The sequence below is a fragment of the Anarrhichthys ocellatus genome, unplaced genomic scaffold (genome assembly GCF_004355925.1).
Source record: "Anarrhichthys ocellatus isolate YVR2014 unplaced genomic scaffold, GSC_Weel_1.0 scaffold20, whole genome shotgun sequence".
NCBI classification, from domain to species: Eukaryota; Metazoa; Chordata; class Actinopteri; order Perciformes; family Anarhichadidae; genus Anarrhichthys; species Anarrhichthys ocellatus.
In genome coordinates this window covers 2,881,191-2,901,190 of record NW_022280050.1, presented here as the reverse complement: position 1 = coordinate 2,901,190, position 20,000 = coordinate 2,881,191, and the positions used below count along the sequence as shown (strand labels likewise).

Genomic DNA, 20,000 nt, shown 5'->3' with positions numbered 1-20,000 from the left:
CTCTTTGAGACGCCACTAAGATTGACGTTTGTCCAATATTGATACTTGTACACCACTTGCTTGATGTAAATTTAAATACCGTCATGATCCAGTGTCGCAAGGTTTACTTTTAGGTTGTGCATTTGTATACAGTGTTATTTTTAATGCACTCTATTAATATAATAGTATCTCTACATAATGCATTCACGTGTTGGAATTCTCAGCATGTTCAGATTATGTGGACGTGAGCACCGACTGGCACATTATGGCATGCTAAGCGATCCTTGTGAGGGCAGTTTCCTCCCTCAGAATTTTGATATTGCATTTTTATTTTCCTTGCTCGGGGTTGGGTCAGTGAGTGGCGGCCAGTTTGCTGAAGGCTTGGCAAGGTAAGTTCGTGAGGCCTCTTATGTGTTTCCAATGGGCTTTCAGTGCTTTATGCTCTGTATTTTATTAAGTTGAATACTGTACTGCAGTATATGCAATAAAAAAAGTAATTATTTTATAATTGAATGTTGTCCCTTGGGAAATTCTTGTGATGATGAGATATGAAAACAAACTTGAGTTGACCTGACACTGCCTGCATACTGTAATTGTTTTCACATCTTTTTTTTCTTCTGCATCAACCTAGTTTACGGGGTTCACCCAAAGTTTCATATACCCTTATATTGTCTTCATCTTTATCAATAATATCAATAATAATTCTCATTATTTTCAATCATTTCTCTGCAAACACAAGCGTTCTCCCGCTGACTGCTCCGGAGAAAAGATTGAGAAAATGTAATGAATATGTATAGTGCATTTCTGTGTGTGTGTGTGTGTGTGTGTGTGTGTGTGTGTGCGTGTCTTCTGTACCTATATAACATGCACCTCTCTCCCATCGACCAATGTCCTTCGTTCATGCAAAAGTAGGTTAGCTGACACTGCAGTTACCATGGCAACCGGCTCTTTGCTTCCTTGTTGAACAGTAGTTAGAGAATGTGAGTGTGTTCTCACAGACAATGTGCATGGTGGGGGGTGCTAACAAGGTCATTGAGTCTGTAGGTCAATTCATACAGCATGTAAAAAAAGTTGTATGTGTTTTATTTTGCTTTTTTTCAGTGGGAATGTGACATTGAATCAGAATACATTCTATATACAGTGAGTAATGTACAAATATCTTTAGGCCATAGGTTAAATGTACGCGTTTCCATAGAAGCTAATAACATAAATCTGAAATATAAGGAGAAAAAATAGAAGTATCAACATCATAATCTTCCTATAATGCCTTGATTTCATCCTTGAAAAGTTCAAAAGAGACCACATTTTCAATTTCTTCTTTCAGGGTTTGAGTCTCCTCGGGGCACATGAAAAGCATGAGGAAGTTTGCTTTTAAAGATTTCGCTGCAAATTGAAGTTACCCTAACTTCATTACACCAGGCAGCAAATTAGGCCTCCACTGACTGCTATCTTCTGTGAGCTACAGTACTTTGATGTGGTGCTGAGGGAGGGTTAAGCAGGATATAGGCACACTGTGACAGCTGCTGTACTCCTGAATCTTAACAACTCTGATCTCCAACATGAATGCTTGTTGACCGTAGAGACTCAAGATATATACTGCTGATGAATACATTTATTCATGGGACAAGTAATCATAACTCCAAATCTTATTTGTCCAGCGCATAAACAAAAGCAGACCCATAAATAAATTTAAAACAGGAACGCAGTACATGGAGACAATGTATTGAGTAAACTAGAAATGTACAAAAAACAAATTTGAGGCAGTCTTCCACATTATGCCTATTTTTAGTGTTGAAAGAAAAGAAAGGCTGAGTGAATGTACATGTCAAAACAACGTATTCTTTAAAGTTTATTTTTCCATCATAAATGCTGTTTTTCATAACTCAAAAATGTTGTTTTCATTATCAGATGTACAGTATTTGTTAAATACATATATGCATATTGTTTGTTTCTTTGCTGCATCCTTCTAATTAATGCTGCAACAACCACATTTCTCCACAGGGATCATGCAGTGTGTCAAGGATATGTAATCCTATACTATTCTATATTAATGTAGCTTTATTAAATAATCCCTTATCTCATCATATCTGATCTTGTTTAATCTTTTTTGTCACATTATGCCTCATGTATCTCAGTCTGCCTCACTGTAGTGTCTCATATATCATGTGTCCCATTATCTCAACATATATCCTATCTTTTTATATCCCATTTCACCCCTGCAGATTCACTTGCATGTGTTTTTGTGTTACAACATCCATCACAGTAAATACAGGTTTGGCTTAATGTGTGTTTTTGTCCGGTCGGTGACAGAGCAGCCATCATTCTTTCAGCAGAACTCATCAGTCTTCTTGTTATCCTGTCCTCATCCTCTCTTTATCCACTCTTCTCATCTAATCTCTTCTCCTCTCATCCTCCTTTTCAGTCAGGAAGCCCCTGGATCGACATCAATGAGCCGCTCAAAGCAGGAGGGAGACAGAGAGACGGAGCGCGAAGAAAGAAGAGAGAGAAGAGGATGGAGAAAGAGAGAAGGAGAGAGAGCGACAGAGAACGCGAAAAGGATGATGAGAGGGTAACCAAGAAGGAGAAAGACGATGGAGATACAGAGAAAAAAGAAAACTAGGGACAGAGGGGGAAGACGGAGACGGAGAGGGAGAGTGAGTAATTACAGGATTCCCAGTGTTTTCAAAGCCCCTCTTTTATCTCACCCTTCCTGTGGCTGTGAAAAGGAGAAGCGGCAGAAAGAAGGAGGAGGAGGAGGAGGAGGAGAAGGAGGAAAACTAAAGTCCAAGCTTTAGTCCAACTCAGACAACAGGCACCAGTCATCCACATCACACAAACAAGTCACACGCACACTCAAACTAATTTATAGCTTCTATTTCAAAGACAATTTATCATCTCAAACAAGGTGCTTGTGTGTGTGTGTTGCTGGCCTTCAGGTAAAGTACTCTAATAGTGATAGTAATAAGTAACTTTTATCAGCCCACATATGGATATTGTGGTTAATATTTATATTTGTTATTTGTCTGCCTATATATGTTGCATATTTAGCTGTACCAAAACAAATTTCACCAAATCTGAAATTGAAGTGGTAGTAGGTAGAATTAAAAATTAAAGGTAGTCATAACAGCAATATTAGTAGTATTTTGTAAGTAATGATGGCAGCTGTAATAGTACAGTAAAGCTTGTCAGTAGCATATGCATTATAGACAGTACATTTATCATATATGCCAACATTAACTGGTTTTAATGTCTCAAATGTGACATTTTGCTGATTTTCTTTGTTTTAAATGACAACAAAACGAATATATTTGTATTTCAAAACTGTTTGACCAAAGGAATGAGCAATTTGTAAGAAATCAATTTGGGCCCTATAAACCCGCGATGGACATGTTTCCACTATTTTAAAACTATTTATTGAGAAACCAAATGGGGAATTAACCGATAATGAAAACAGTTAGTTGTAGCCCTAATATGAGACACAATACTCACAGTGTATACAAACACATATTCAGAGAATATGGGACAAGCAAGATACAAAGTACAAATACTGTGTCATTAGCTTGTGTGAGGTAACGAAGCATGGACACTTAACTGTTTGCATATATATATATATATATATATATATCATTGTTAAGGTATACAGTATAGGCCTATAGTTATTTCTGGTTAATCTTGGAAGGTCTTTTCCTTTTGATGATCAGATTGGAGTTCAGTTCAGCCAGTCCTGGTGCTGCCACTACAGGCCTGTGAACACTAGATGGCGGAGTTGAGTCGTAGCCTGCAGAACGTTAATTGTCCCCGCCAAGAGTCTACCTGGGACCGCGGACTGTACACGTTAATCTGTCTCTCATTCAGGGCGGAGAAAACTTCTCGCTTTTTTTCTTCTTCTTCTCTCTCATCAAGGAGGAGCCTGCAGACACACCGACATGCAGCAAAGTGGAGGCTGAGACACAACTCGGACTGAGTGGAGTAAAAACTCGCAGACAGCCAGTTCCCTCGGCGATGCTTATCCGACACCGCGCCAGAGATTGATCGCCGATCAACAGGACTGATCGCCCCGCCAGCAGATCCCGCAGTGCCGCGGAGAAACCAAACCAGCGTACCCCCCTCTCTGAGCTCCAGGTAAGACGTCTGAGCAGCTCCGCTCTCTGGAATGCAAGGACGGATTTCTGCAAGACTTCGGGGAAATTCCTGAGCAATACTTCAGCTATTATGCCCCCAAAAAACGTGAGCTTTATTATAGTTGTACCTAAAATAAGTATAGGATTTTTGTTTAGGATATGTAGGCTTTAGGACAGAAACACTGCGGATGCATGTAAAAAAAGGTAACACATCAACAATACATCTAGGCTACTAAAGTTACTATATATTGTTTTGTGTCATAATATGCAAAAGTGACGCCAAACACTGCTATTTAGATGACATGTCATGTATTTGACAGGCTGATTGATATAGGCCTTTGTGATGTCGAGAAGTGCATGAGACGGGAGAAATATATTTCCGATATCATTATTCCCCCCAAAAAGTAATTTACATGACATGCATTTTTAATTATATAGTCTGTGTGCAACAGACAAATCTCCACATACATCCTGAAGTTTGTGACAGCTTCTGTGCGTGTTGGTGCAAAGGCTGTAGCCCAAGGTGGGAGACAAACGAGATGGTTTCTCACATCACCAGCTTCACAGTTTAGGCTTGGATTGCTTCATGACAAGGCTGTGATGTTTGAACCCCAAATATGCTGCAGATGTCACTGACTTTATCCTCTTGTGATGATTTTGATCCGTGTGAATAGAGTAGAAGAACTAGTAGAAGACAAAGGCGTTTGGGTTATTATATTATCATGATAATAAAATCATTTTAATGCAATAAGCCCATTCAGTCCTGTATGATGTGTTGGGGAGTTTGTCTAAGAGACTGTATCTTTGACTGTGTGTTTGAGCGAGTGTGTGACCCTGCACACCTTTCTCCTCTGTCTGCATAATTGTTTTCTTGGTGCCGCCTGAATGTCCCGGGCCCCGGGGCCCCTGGGGGAAGTCCTGCCCGCAGACAGGCAGCTCGGCCCGGCTGGGGACATGCCGGGTCCTGCCGAGCCTCTGAAGTCTGCTGGCTGGCTTTGAACTGTAGCTGCTGGAGGTGGAAATCAATCCGTCTCTACTCCCCCCCCCCCCCTTCTCTCTCTTTCCCTCTTTCTATCTCTCTATCTGTGTGTGTGTCTCTCTCTCTCTCTCTCCCCCTGCAGCCCCCAGCACAGCGCGTCTCCGCTGCCATTGAATCTTTCATGTTCACAGGTAGAAAGGCGAAGGAGACACAGAGCAGAAACAGGGGAGGGAGTGTAACTCATCTTCAAAAGAAGTTAATACGGTTTTCTGAGGATTAAAGGGATGAAGGTAGAAAAAAAGTAACAAAGCCAGCGCCTGTAGTCATGATCATCCTGTGGTAGACTGGAGTGAATAGATAATTTATTGATTTACTCGCCGCTCTGTTGCTTACTGCTGCTCGGTACTAGAACTCACACAATGACCCTATTTACTTTGGGGTGATGAAAATGTCAGTGTCAATTTTATCCCTACAGGGATACTGACATTTATTTTAAAGTAAAGTTTTACTCACTGAAGTCGTAGCCTTCCAGTAAAACAAAAGAGCAGTTCATAAAATGTGCTTTTTTTTTTTAATAGAAAAACATAAAAAGTGACAGTTTAATGAAACAAAAGAAAGTGTCTTACTTCATTGTATTCATACTTTAAGTTTATGTTAAAATTACGAAAAGCACTGGAAAAGAGGTGTTAATGTGTAATAAGATGTTTTACCTCTATCAGTAGGATTTTACCCTGACAAAACAATGAACAATGAACAAAGATATAATTCACTGATGAAATACAGGCTATAAATTGGATCTATAATTTGCAGCATATTCTGTATCCGTGCACTGAGGTTCTGTATGCGCTCAACACTGATAGTGTGTACAGTTGCTGACTGATGCAAGATGTTCTTGAAAGAGCAAACAAAAGGCATCTGACAATATGCACCAAATACTGCAGCATAACTCACAGGCACCGGGACAGACAACTAAACAAGTAACTTAGAATGACACAGCGGGGTCTTCCGGGGACTCCAGGAGGTCCCCAGCAAAATGAGGAGGTAGCTGCATTTGATTATATTTTAATTTACATGCAATAATCCCAGCAGAAAAAAAACCCTTTTCTAATCATGGGTTTCACTCTCACCATTATTATATCCCCATGCACAGCGCAGACAAACCAGCGCTAAATCAACAGTTGAAATCCCTGCATGCTCCAGGGAGCAAGTTTAATCAAATTGAGGTTTGTGGTCTAATTTGGGTCCACTAAAGAGTCTTCTGTATGGGAAACCTACTTCAGTTATTCATCAATTTATTCTGGGAGAGCTGGCACTTCATGTCTTACATTGTGGAAAAGCAGAATTGCCATGTGAGGTCTTGAAAATCGTAGTTTAAGATACATATGAGAGTTTGTGCCCTAAGATGAAGCTAAAAATAAATTGTTGTGTGCTGAACACCAAGCGGTGGTGTTTCTGGTTGGTGAAACAATTGATTGGCGGGTGGGAAGCTGGTGAGGGATTGTGTTGTTGGTCGAGGCACCTGTGCAGATTGGTTGTAGGATCTGCGGTGTGATCCGCTCTGTTGCTGGTGGCAGGTTAAAAGTACACAATACCAGAAGTAGGCGTGAATGGTTCCTTTGGTTTGCAATGTTCAACCCTCTAAGTAAGAGCTTGAATTATTAAGTCTTTCGTTTTTCAGTGGGCTGATGAGGATTTGTGCTTCAAAGATCCCTCCATCCAACATGACAAGCTGCCGCTCAGACTACTAGAATTATCCGCCTGCAAGAAAGACTCCATGAGCCCTCAGATTTGTTTGAAGAACACACAACTATACGCTTTGTTATTTCAATGTTGACAACTGAAATAAACAGAAATGAACAATGCGGACACTACACGGATTTCTTTTACTGAAAACCAATGTTTCATCAGTAATTCTCTTTGAGTGAGGTCATTATATTAGAGCTAAGATGTTAAGTGCTAAGTGTTTTAAAGTACTGTATTGTCCAGAAACAAGGCAATCACCTATCAGAGGAAACACACTACGAATTGCACTCTTCCCCCTAATATATAAAACTCTTACTTGATCTTATGATTTTACTTGTTCTGACAGCAATAAGACATACAGACGGATTCCAGGTTGCAGATTAGGCTTCCCACCTACAGCCACTGCAGAATAAACAGACAGAGAGATGTTCTGCCCCAGCAGAGCTAAAGAGGGGAACAAGGGATCAGGGAGGAGAGACGATGAAAGACAGATCACCGGCAGGCAGAGAATCAAAGAGCCTACCGACTGACTGGAGCTGGGATAGGTGTGTGTGTGCGTTACGCCAACATGTGTGTGACTTCTTTTCATGTGCCGCAAGAGTTTGTTTTTCCTGCGCACGGAGTGGGAAACTGACAGTAAAGTCTGTAATTAAAGCAATCAAAAGATGAAGACAGATGAAGAAACATCACACACAGATGCGCACGTATAGGAACTGGCCATGTATGTCCCTCTACTGGAGGTGGGATGATTTCCTGCTGCTTAAAAACATCTGCACATTATTTCAGGAATCAAGTATTTACATGAAAGCTATACTTCAGGTGTCATTTGAGCCATCAACCCTTTGTGTGGCCCAGAGTAGGAAACTGTGGAAGTTTCTGCAAAGCCCGCTTTGACACTCCTGTGACGGTACAGCTCGCACCGATAAACCACGACGCTGCGGTTGGACGGGGTCCGAGCAAACGGATGTTTAGTCAGCATACGACGGCCAGCTGTTGGCGCCTGTCTCCAAAGTTGGAAATCACTTTAATCATTGGTTTATTTTCACATCAAACTCAGACGGTCATTATCTTGCAAATTAAACTTTTATCTATTTCTGGCTCATTTAGTTCCTGATATCTGAGCCTTGATGGCTACTTTCTTCTTTGGACATGCAGGGAGAATGGGAATGAACATTAACACACATGTCAGCAGTGCAGTGTGTGTGTGAGCCTGATAATAATGATTAGTGTACATTGTAACTATAGAGCTGTCTCTTCTGTTTTTAGAGCTTACTTTTTCCAATCAGGGAGTTCTGTTAAGGCGTTTTTCAGCCGGCTGATTCAGCCGAAAGGTGAAAGTGGTTGGTCTAATTTGACTGACAGCGCTGCCACCACCCCTCTATTTACTCTCCAGCTGCCTCCAAATCATAGAATGAGACAAAATGCCAGCAGCACATTCCTCCTTCATAATTCACTTCTGAAAAGAAAGCCAGCGGGGGCATTTATGATTACTTAAAGGTGGATTGGCCAAATTCTTGAACACACAACATTCAGTGAACTGAGGTGTGTTTTGACGTTTATCAGGCCGATTATTTGAAGCACAGGTAGATGATTATGGTCGCTGTACAGTTAATGACATGGTATTATCCTGAATAAAATTGTCTCATTTCTTTTTCTGAAGATTATAGACTATTGTGAGAAGAGTTTCTCTGATTATAATATCCTGATAATTCGCAATTCACAAATGGGTTCACTTTGTGGTCGGTGTTTCTGTAGCTTTTATCTCGTTGCTACTTGAGTGGAAAATCTGACAAGAAACAAATCAAAGTAAGTAGATAGAATCAGAGGCACAATCACCCAGTGTAAAGATTAAAATATATAAGGAATGTTGTTTGAGTGACTTGTTTACCAGAGCTGGTGGAGGCGTAAGTGACAGACCTGATAGAAGGGAAATCCACATCGTTAATGGTTTTCTGATTCATGTTTTATGTACAAACCCACTTGTTTGAAGCGTTATTACTTGTGCAAATTCAGATCATTAATCTTAGTCATAATAATCATAATATTCCAGCATTTATTTATTTAACATTGTTGCACTTTTTTGCTAGTTAACGCCTTTGTCTTTAGATAGCTAGCTAAATATATATTTACTGATAAAGCATGAAGTTGTACACTTCGTACTGACATGTGCATAAAGTGGAAAGTTGTTAAAAATACACAATGCTTACGTTTACAGAACATGATCTACATTCTGTAATAGATGAAGATTTGTTTTGTTTTTGTTAGACAGACAGACATCTGCGTCAAGTGAAGTGAAGCTGATGATGACCGTCTCTTCTTCTGTCTGAGGCTCAAAGCTGGTGAGCGTGATATAGTCTCTGCTTGGTTGGCTGGAAAACAGCAGGATTTGAGGTGCTGTGCGCGCACACACACAAACAGGCTGGTGGTCATGAAGAGAGTAGTAACATGTGTTTGAGATCTTGCTTGGATTTGTCAGGTTGAGCCCTGGTCTGCAAAATGAATTGCTAGGGATAGGATAGGGATAAAGCAGCGCATTGATTAACTTTGAAACTTGTTTATGGCCTGGTAGCAGAGGGATTATATATATATATATATATATATATATATATATATATATAGAGTGTGTTTATGGTAGGGTTAGAGCAGTAGCTGTTGTATAGGGCCAAAATTATATTTTATTTAGAGTGAGACACAGAAACTGACGAAATGGCCAAAGCAGTCAAATATTGGCAAGAATCCTCAGCTGCAGTAGCTTCAGTCAAACAATACCAGCATTAACAGTCCAGTAATGTGCAATCATTATTCAATCATCATTTCAAATGTACCCGATACAAAGACAGGAGAGGAGGTTGCTTGATTGAAAAAAATAAGTTAGAGAAGAAAGAGAAAGATTTCAATGGAAAACAGATTTTCCTTTTAGAAATATCAAAACCAGGATGACAGAGACGGCTGAATCCACATGCTGCTGATTTAATTGTCATCAGAAATTAATTGCCGTGGAAGAGCCCACAAACCCTTCTCTAACCTCATCCTTCATCGGTTCATTGGTTTGCTTCCTGTTCGAGTTCCCTGTTCTCTGATTGGCTCTATTACCTAATCAGGCAGGAAGTCATTATCAACCGGCGTAATAAATAGATGTTACAAACACTGATGGTGAAACGTCGTTTCCCACATAATCCATGGGTAATCTTTTGGCTCGATATGTCTCAATGAAATTAATGAATGGAATTAAATCAATGAGACGAGGAAAAAGAGACAGAAAGAGCAATTTTAAACACTCGTTAACTGTTTAGGTATCCATTTAATGGTCCAGTAAAACGAAGCAACAACAACAAAAGTGCTAAAGTTGCCACTGGTTTATCCCATTTAGTGCACTGAACTGGTCCTCATGTGTTACTACATTTGAGTCCAAAACCCTACAATATCATCCCAGTATCGATGTCGAGGTATTTGGTCAAAAACATGGGGATATTGGATTTTCTCCATATTGCCCAATTGTAAAAGGAACTGGATTTTTCCCACGCATTTGTTCACGTTCATAACAATAAATTACACGTTGTTAGATAATATTTCTGTAGTGTTTTTAATCTCGAAACCAGCTGGAGAACTGTGACTTGGCCCATTGAACTTGCTGCATGTTTCTCTATACGCGGATGCTATTATTTGGTCCTGGACTCCACATGGAACGGAGGGGGATTTTGGAGATATTGTGAATCTTCCAAATGATGTGTAAGTGAATCAAGCATTCCACTCTGGGAGGACAAACTGAACTACCGCAGACTAATCATGCAGTAAAAACCTACTCTTTGTAAAAGAACAAAGCATGTTCATCAGTATGATTGTGGTGCCAGAGAAGCGACTATTATTTTACAAGTAACAACCAATAATGAATAGCTTATTTCCCCACAAGAAACAACTAATCACCGAATACGTTCTTATTCCAACCAATCAGATGCTCTATTTATCGAAATGTACACACAGTGTGCTTACACAGTGAGGTCTGAAGCATTACCACAAAGAAAACAAGCACAAGGATGAATAACGAGAGACTGACTGGCAGGTATGGGTGGTAGAGTGTAGAGACTTAACATTCACTGTCTACTTAATGTGCCTGTACGAGCTGATCTATGGGAATTTCCATAAGGCGACCCCTCCTTTCACCTACAGGGTCTAAACATCCCCATAATGACTTTTAGCTTAGTCGATCACATTTGGCTGTCATATTTAGCTGCAGTCCATATCGATACACACTTCATTCTGCTTTGAAGTTTTCGATATTACGGCATTATGCTTGTCACTGTAGGCCGGGGAACTTTGATGAAAGAGGGCTTCTTTTCAGTCTCGTTAAATCGCTTTGTATGGATTTAAAGGTCAACGGGTTTGTTATTGTGCATTTTTTTAATGAAGCGGAGTTAATCGTCTTCCCATAGTTATGTATAATTTGGTCTCTTCTACTGACAAGAAAAGAGCAATCAAATGCAGCCAAATCAAAAACAGAGATGAAGACAGGGCGAGTGAAGGGAGGAGAGAGGGGGGGAGAGGTGGCAAACAATGCTGCAGAAATAAAGCCTTCACAAAGTATTTATCCAGAAATAAAGCCTTCACAAAGTATTTATCCAGAAATAAAGCCTTCACAAAGTATTTATCCAGAAATAAATCCTTCACAAAGTATTTATCCAGAAAAAAAGGCTGAACTGCTTTTCCTCAGTGCTTTCACACGCTCATACTGGGAGCTGCCCAGTACAACGGCTGTGTTCTATGGGTGCCACAATGAACTGCGTATATGCTCTACCTGGTAATGACACCGCTAAAGACAGGAGGGCTATTTATCAGAGATTATGTGGTCGTTAGAAGATTAATACCCTCGGGGGGCAAAAACGACTTGGGCTGACTTTCATCTCCGACCTGCCCCGACAGAGAGCGCGAGGGTTAGAGAGACAGAGAGAGGGTGAAAAGAGGTAGAACAGAGTGTCAGAAGACACCGAGAGTCTTCAAGCACAGTGGTGTGTGTGTGTGTGAGCGCATCACTTTAACCCCGTAATGAGTAGCCTTGAGGGGGTCCACGGCCATTTGGAAGTTCTTCATTTCCTGATTTAAAAAGTGCTGTCTACTCTTTTATCTCTTCGGCAGCAACACACAACCCAATGCACACACACTCACACTCACACACACACGCACCGGTTGTGGTCTTCCCATAAGGACTTGTGCAATTAAGCCTATTTTGCCCTCAGAAACCAGCTCTGTGCGTATTTATACACCATATCTATGTGTTAATGTGTGTGTGTGTTTTGCGTGTGCGTGTATGTTGAAGCTGTAATTAAGCAAGATCAAACCCTCGGGGTCGGGGAATTAGCTGTCGTCGAAGATCAAAAGGTTTTTCACTCAAGTCTGGAATGGAAGAGTGGAATCAGAGGTTTAGAGCCAGACAGACTGATTTTGACCTCAGATAATGGCGTCCTGTCTCCGTCTCTCTCTCTCGCTCTCTTAATGTGGATTTTGAGCATGATCTGATCAATCAAAACAGTAACATGTTTTTTATGACAAAACTACAATGTCAGTGGATTCGTTTTTTGGTCTGCCGCCCCTTATGGTTGTATTTAAGCAACTCACACTACATGATGAAGGTTAGGGAGTGAATGCCTTCATGGTTAACAGAATAGTCTGTTGTTATAAAGAGGTCAAATCTGCCACTCAGACCTCCAACAGCCATACTTGTTGCTGTGCTGTCACACTACTCTCACTACAAAAGATAAACAATAGATTATTACTCATGCTGTTCCCCTGGCATTCTTATTATTCTATTTTAACGTAGATTGAAAATGTAGATAAATTTCAAAATTATCGAAATGTCTAAATACATAATACGCTTACTGTGGCACCTTGGTCCCATGTGAGTTAAAAGTAATCAGACTTTAAGATTGTCTTCTTGTTTCAGTTTGAGCACAACGTGTTTCATTCAGGCCTAGTTGTGTGAGCAGATGTGATGCAGGTGTGTTATCAGCAGGGTTTAGGGGATCACAGGGTCCACTATACAGCCAGGAAATTAGACAGAAGCCTTAGATCCAAGAAAAGCATCTATATACACATTTATACATGCATTTACTTCCTTCATATAATCAACACTGAAAAGAGACTCCATGAGAAATGTACTTAATAACAGTAATTAAAGGTGCGTTTGTGTGTATGTGTATATGTGTGTGTGTGTGTGTGTGTGAGTGAGTACATGCTTTAATTAGTGTTTGTATACTTTACTAATTCCAATGTACATAACTAGAGCTTAAAATCGTATTTAGCTGTGAAAATCAATGTTGAATTGGAAGATGGGAAAAATGGATTTGAAATATGGGTTTGTCATAAATTACTTGTGAAAGTATTCGCTGCTCATTACCATGTCTGGTATTAATCATTACAAAACTTATATTTCATCTTAATGGGCAGAAAATGTATCTATCAACTCGCTGAGTTGATCAAAGGATTGTGCATTGGAGTCCCTCCACTTATATATGGTGGAGTTTGTAAGTTTAGAATAGTGAATGTAACCTTGTAATTACTTGTAGATTAGAAGCAAATTATAAAAGAACAAAAAAAAAAAGAAAAGAAAGGAAAGAAGCGAATAATAATTGGAGTAATTTAACACCCAGCAGCTCCACAGTGTTACAGGAAGCTGATAGAAGCAGCGTTCACTCAGAATGCTCTTTTCTGTCAGAGACCACACACACACACACACACACACATGCACACACTCACACAAACACACGCACACAAAAAGAACCTAGTGGAATACTTTGGAAAATGTGCATGTGCAGTAAAAAATAACAATCAAGCATGCAAGTTGCTTGTGCTATATTGAGTATCTTTCTATTAAATGCTGTAAATGAGTCAGTTTGTTCCATTTTTCTTCCTTTTGAGGAAGTGATTTATATTAGAGCACTCTTATGTTTTATGATAACATTTTTTTAATTTGTTTGCAAATTATTCTGAGCCATTCTGAGTGATGAGTGATTCCGGGCTCATCGTTTGCATTCAACCGCTGCTTAAGAGGTGATTCTTTACAGAGGACCCCAGCCAGTATACATATCCTTTCAATTACAGTGACGGCATCATTTACATACTCGCACATCACACACACAGCGACACACACACATACACACACACACACACACAGCGACACACACTCTCAGTGCAGACCAAGGCAGGACAAACACACAGTAAATCAAATCGCAGGCACGATCTTTCAGACGCACAAAAGAACAAACAAGCAATCCCACATCACCACACACAGGCGCATGGACTCACACAAACACACCAAATTTTAATTTACGCCTTACTGAGAGAAACACACACAGACTTTATGAAGTGTTGCTAGTATGAAAAGCACATCCAAACACCAGCCATCATTTCATATGTACGAAAACAAACACACAATCGCATAATGACTGTTTGCCCAACGTCCACTTCAAAGTTACAGACACTGTGTGTGTAGAGGATTTAAAACAGAGTCTCAGCTATTTACTAAATGTTTGTTTTTACTTCAGCCTCATTTTGGTGGAACTGCAATGGAGTTGTTAGCTGGTCTGAAACCAGACTTGAAAGCTGTTTTTACTGGCGTTTCCACTAAGTTCAGGGTTTTGCCAAAAACTTTAGCTGAGAGAGACATAGCAAAGACACAGGCAGATAATAATTAAGTGATATCACAATCCTTTATTGAAGCTGAGGTTAGCCAACGTTGATGTGTGCTGGCAGTTATGAGCCAGAGGAATGCCACGGGCTGTTCTGTTGCTATTACATGTTTATGGGCGATGACGTGATGGTAACAGGACAGTGAACTCATCTGGGCCACACTCACACACACACACACACACACACACACACACACACACACAATGCCCACTGACAACACTACTGTTGGCAGGACCGCTTCGATTTCCGACTTTGTTGTTTTGTACGTGAAGTTTGGTGCAGAAGACTGATTACAGAAAATATTTGCTTTACAATCATTTCTCTTTGTCTTTTCTCTCGTCTCCAGGAAGAAGAAGCAAAAATGTCAGAGAGGAGAGTTCAGAAGAAGTCCATCTTTCTGTCCTCATTGTTGGTAAGTCTTTGACTTTGTTTCATCTTAATTTTCCCTAATCCTCCTCCTTTAATTCTATTTAATTCATTTACCCGTGTCTTTCTTCAGTTCTAATCTCAAACCAATTTCATATTACCTTTAACTATATTTTCATTAATTCATCACTTTCCCCTCCGTGGTCCTTCCTCTTTCCTCCTCCTTTTCTCAGCTTTCACTCGTCTCTTCCTGTCTATCTGTTATGCCTCTGCTTCACATCCTTTTTCTTCTCCTTGCACTCTTTCAAAATACTGTCAGGCAGCAGCATAACGCCGAAGCATCATCGTATTTCTGGTGTCCTCAGAAACTCGTGTTAGCCCATCGGTATGGATCGCAGCCACAATCCACTCCACACTTGGCACTGCGTCATGCAGACACTCATTGTTATGTGCCAGCTGCTTGCACAACATTGCAGCACTTGTACCAATTAGTTATACTGAGAGCAGATATCTTTATAATCTGACTGGGAATCTCGAGATTCTCTGCCTGTTTTGATGTTGAAACCCACTGGCAGAGTTCCCGACAGGCTCCTCCACCTTGCCCTCCCTCTCTCCTGTTCTCTGTTCTATTCTCGTCAGTCACTGTGAGCACATGCAGGCTGACACTGGAGCACTTCGTCAACGAGGAGGAGACATTTAGGACGGTGTCAATTTACTACGCCACCGAATAGTGGCATCAGAAATGTATTACTACACATTTTAAAATCACTTACTATATATATATATATAGAGACTACACCTTTGAGGAATATGTAGAACGATGAGAAATGACTGACAAAGACAAGTGTGCTGGTGGTGTCATATTGCACAATAGCACACACAGAGACGACGCGCTAGAGTTATCGATGTGTCAAAGGACGATGCGCTTCAGTCAGTGGTGGAGACTATTTCTACTCCATTAGCTTTTAGAGGGAAATATTGTCCTTTTGTCTGCACTACATGTATCTACAGTCAGTACTTTACAAACTAAGACTTAACATACAAAACAAAAGAGGACTTTTAAAATATGATGCATAAAATATGTACCAACAAATATCTAACCACCAACAGTATATACAATTTGGGCTGAGCTGATTAACTAACAGTCAGATATCAATAAATTAATTAACGTGCTTTTGATAACTAATGTCACTTTGAACACGACATTTCTCTCTATTTTCTTATGTTTGAGAAACCACACAACTGATGAATCAATCAAGAAATAATCTGCAGATTAATCTATATTAAACATAATCTTTGCTGGCAGCCAATCCACCTCAAACAACTTCAGTAAAATTCTGCTGACAGATTAATACATGAGTAATAACAGTCTAATTATATGATAGTATAACACTCAGAGTGGCTTTTTCTGTATTGAGTTATTTTACTTTTGATACTTTCAGTACATTTTTACCTAACCCTAACCCTTTCAAATAATACTTCACATACTTTTATATTTAGCGTGTGCAGTACAAAGTGTGGTGTTAGTACTTTTACTTATGTAAAGGATCTGGATACTTCCTCCACCACTGGTTTTGGTAAACACTCCGTGTAGTTTACAATTCAACAGCATTCCTGCCAAATTGTAGTTGTGTGAGGAATAACAATGAGGACCCGCTGGATCCTCTGTGATGAATGTGCAGAGATGAACGCTCCAATGTTTGAAAGACCTGACTAAATATCCTCCCAAAGCATTGTGGGATAGCTTGTTGCCCTGCAGAGAATATTGTGGGAAGTTGTCTTCCTTCCAGCTGTGGAACGATGTGCAGAAGAAGATCATTACTGCCGTTTCCGTTTCTTCAGAGCCAAACAAAGTGCTGCTCCGTGCGCAGTTGCACAAATTGCCAGAGAAAGAACAATGCACACAATGCTTGCAAAAACACCCACAGTGACCCATAAATGTGCGACACACTGATAAAGGTGATTGGCGGATGATGTCGTACAACTGTTTTTGCTTTCAGCGTGCCGATTTGCACTAACTGTACATCAGGTGTGTGAGGTAAAGGTCAGTTTGTTTTAAATCTGGTACAAATTACAAACCGATAACTTGGCCACAGAGGAATGTGCTCCATCCTGTGATACACAAACACATAGGCAGCGTGCAGTTGTATATTTACTCAAACAGCGTCTTGTGTCCGCTGTCATGAGATCATTATGAGGAAGAGAGAAAAGAGGGAGATGTTATTGAAACAACAGAGAGAAGACGGAGGGAGTTAGTCATGCACACATTTTCTTTGCGATCATTTTCTGGACTGCAGATGATTTTTTAAAAGTCAGTTAGTTTGTTTGGAAAAGAACAAAGTGTGCTGGTAAAACTATAAATACCAGCTGCTACTTATTACAGTGAACCACAATGACACAATGACACACACACACACAATGTACCCATACAGTACATAGACACACACGCAAACACTGGTATTGTGCAAACTCTCTCACACTCACACACAGTCAACAATGATCTCCACTAATCTGAGTAACAAAGATGAAGAAGTCTGGAAATTTGGCGTTTGTTGCTTTTTGACAATTAAAATGTTGATGTTGATTCTTTTCCAGTTGGTTTCACTATTTAAATCAGCCATCATCTACTGCAGGCATTTATCTCGGCTGCTGTTGCACTGTGAATCGTTTTGGTCCAACTTGCTGTATTTAAATCCCTTAGCAGAGGTATGCCCAATTACAAAAATGGAGGTACAAACATTTTTTTCTACAGTTTATTTGAAGGTTTTTTTATTAAGAGGATTAATGATTGTTGGTATCTGCATTGTTGATCTGTTGGTCAGACAAGTAAGCATTATCTCAGGCATTACTGAGAACTTGTGTTTGGTGTTTGTCTTTTTTGACATCCTTAAGACAAATTACTGAATCAAATACCATGTATCAAATACATAGTCTACAGATTAATAAAAGTCAGCTGAGAAGTCATTGAAATGGTTAAAAAAAACAACTAATAAACAATAGTTCAAAATCCTTGTTAATAAAAGACTCTGTATAGAACCACATTTTTCAAAATTCAAATAAAAGTCTTGAATGTATTTATCTGTATATATGTTTGATATAGTTTTGACAACATAAATACTTAGTTCAATATAGTTCACAAATGGAGACTTACAACCCTCAGTTCCATTATTCCATGGAGCTAGAAGCATGTGTGTTTTAATACATGCAAAATGTTGTTCATATGTCATGCAAGAGTCTCACTTTCCCCGTCTGTCTTTCTCTCTGGCCTCCCCCTGTCTGTCCTCCCCTCTGTCCCTCCAGTTGTGTTGTATGTTTGCTAGTGCGGAGTATTCCAGCTGTGGAGAGTACGAATTCTTCAATCAGACCAGTAACAGTTGCCAGGCCTGCCCTCAGTGTCAACCAGGACAAGAGCCGCATATGGTGAGAGAGAGAGAGAGAGAGAGAGAGATGCACACACACACACACACACACACACACACACACACACACACACACACATGCATGACAACCATTGGTTTGTCTCTATAATTAAGTGTTTTTTTCATGCACCTATACTTTTTTAAGTACATATTAGAATCAGCCGCAGCAATAAATTGGGAGCGGGATAAAGCTGCCATTTCAAATTGTAACCATACAAAATTGATAAATAGTGTGACAGCTGACTTTGTGAACCTTTGCGTCATTTTTGTTCAGACCACCCACGATACACACACACACACACACACACACACACAGAAGCGCACACATAGCTGCACAGTGAAGAGTGCCTAAATTGAAGTGAACAATTTCTCATGGTTTATTGCTCTCGCTGACTTCGATGTGAAGGCATGCATTACAGTGAATGACTTGCAGTAGTCACATAGCGCTTCAGCCTCCGTCAGTCAGTCTGCCGACGGCCAAAGAAAACAGAGAGCAGGTTAACGCTTCAGTTGGCACTCCGGGATGCCACACCTTCTTAAGAGAGGCGGCGGCACTCAAGGCTGAACAAGATGAGTTATAGTCTCTGTCATTTATTTGGGTGCAGCAGTATTCTCAGATTTTCTTATCTATATTACCTCAAGATGCTGCTGAATGACAAATTAAGGGATCATCAACGGTATTACAGTTCATCCTTACGGAGACACGGCCATCTGTGAATTTCATGGCAATGAAAGAAGTTTAATCAGCGAGATGAGAGTCCACTTTGCACTCTCTCCTGCCTGTCTGATCCTCTGGGTGTCTGTAATTCATGTTTTATTTTGTTCCCCTCAGCTTTATGTGCATCTGTGTGTGTGTGTTTCTTGACACCCTTTTAATCATGGGATAACCACAGGGTTCATCCTCACAACAGAGACTTCAGAAAGTACACACTTACACACACAGACATCACACAAGACATCCAAGGAGGCTTTTAAAGGGCATCTTGTATCCAGATTGTATGTGATGTAGCTGGATTACATTTCCATCTTAGTTTACATGAAGATACACAGTGGAAAGAAACTTATATTTCCTTAACTTTTAGTGAGTGATGAAAGGCATGGTGACGTGAGGACTCAGAATTTGGCATTGCAGTTTCGAGTCAGCTTGCATAGTGTGTGAAATCTCCCTGGGGGGACCTTATGGCCTGGTGGCTTTAAGATTCGTAACATGCAGCGGCTCAAATTTGCCCGGGACTTTTGTTGCATTTCATCACCATCATTTCCCTTCTTTACCATCCCTGTCAACTTTCAAAATAAAGGCAAACAAAGCCAAAATATTCCCTGATTGTTGTCAATTCTAGTTGTTTTTTTTACCTCCCTTATACTAGCTTTGAAAGGAAATAACCTTTCAATCAGAGTGGCTTGTAGAGAACAAACAGAAGCTGAACCATGGCGATCCTGTGTCATAAAAAAGATCCAAAGCGAGTTTAACCAAAAGCGACTAGATCCTGCCAATAGCTCAGCAAAGTTTAATATCAAACAGTCACGCTGAGACCTACGGACGTCAAGCAGAAGGGAAGGAATATTAGATTTCTCTGAGAGTCAGTCTGCTGTACCCCAAAGCTAAGAGGCATAGGCTTGTTTGAATAGACGGATGAAAGTAAGAGGGAAACGAAAGATGAAAGAGAGGGAGCAAAACACAGAGTATGTTTTTGTGTGTGTGTGTGTGTGTGT

General features: G+C 40.2%; 1 protein-coding gene across 3 annotated transcripts in view; it reads left to right on the top strand.

The window, feature by feature from the left end:
- Nucleotides 1-3,879: 3,879 nt before the first annotated feature.
- edar (ectodysplasin A receptor) overlaps nt 3,880-20,000 on the top strand; it is a 30,683-nt gene continuing 14,562 nt past the window's right edge. The window contains exons 1-3 of one of the 3 annotated variants that reach the window (XM_031858235.1): nt 3,880-4,101; nt 14,849-14,914; nt 18,169-18,288. In XM_031858235.1, coding sequence (XP_031714095.1) covers nt 14,864-14,914; nt 18,169-18,288 — 171 coding nt within the window. In that variant the 5' untranslated portion in view covers nt 3,880-4,101; nt 14,849-14,863. Of the gene's footprint in view, nt 4,102-4,194; nt 4,207-14,848; nt 14,915-17,807; nt 18,289-20,000 lie in introns of those variants that run through there. The other 2 variants (XM_031858236.1, XM_031858234.1) reach the window with 2 other exon arrangements.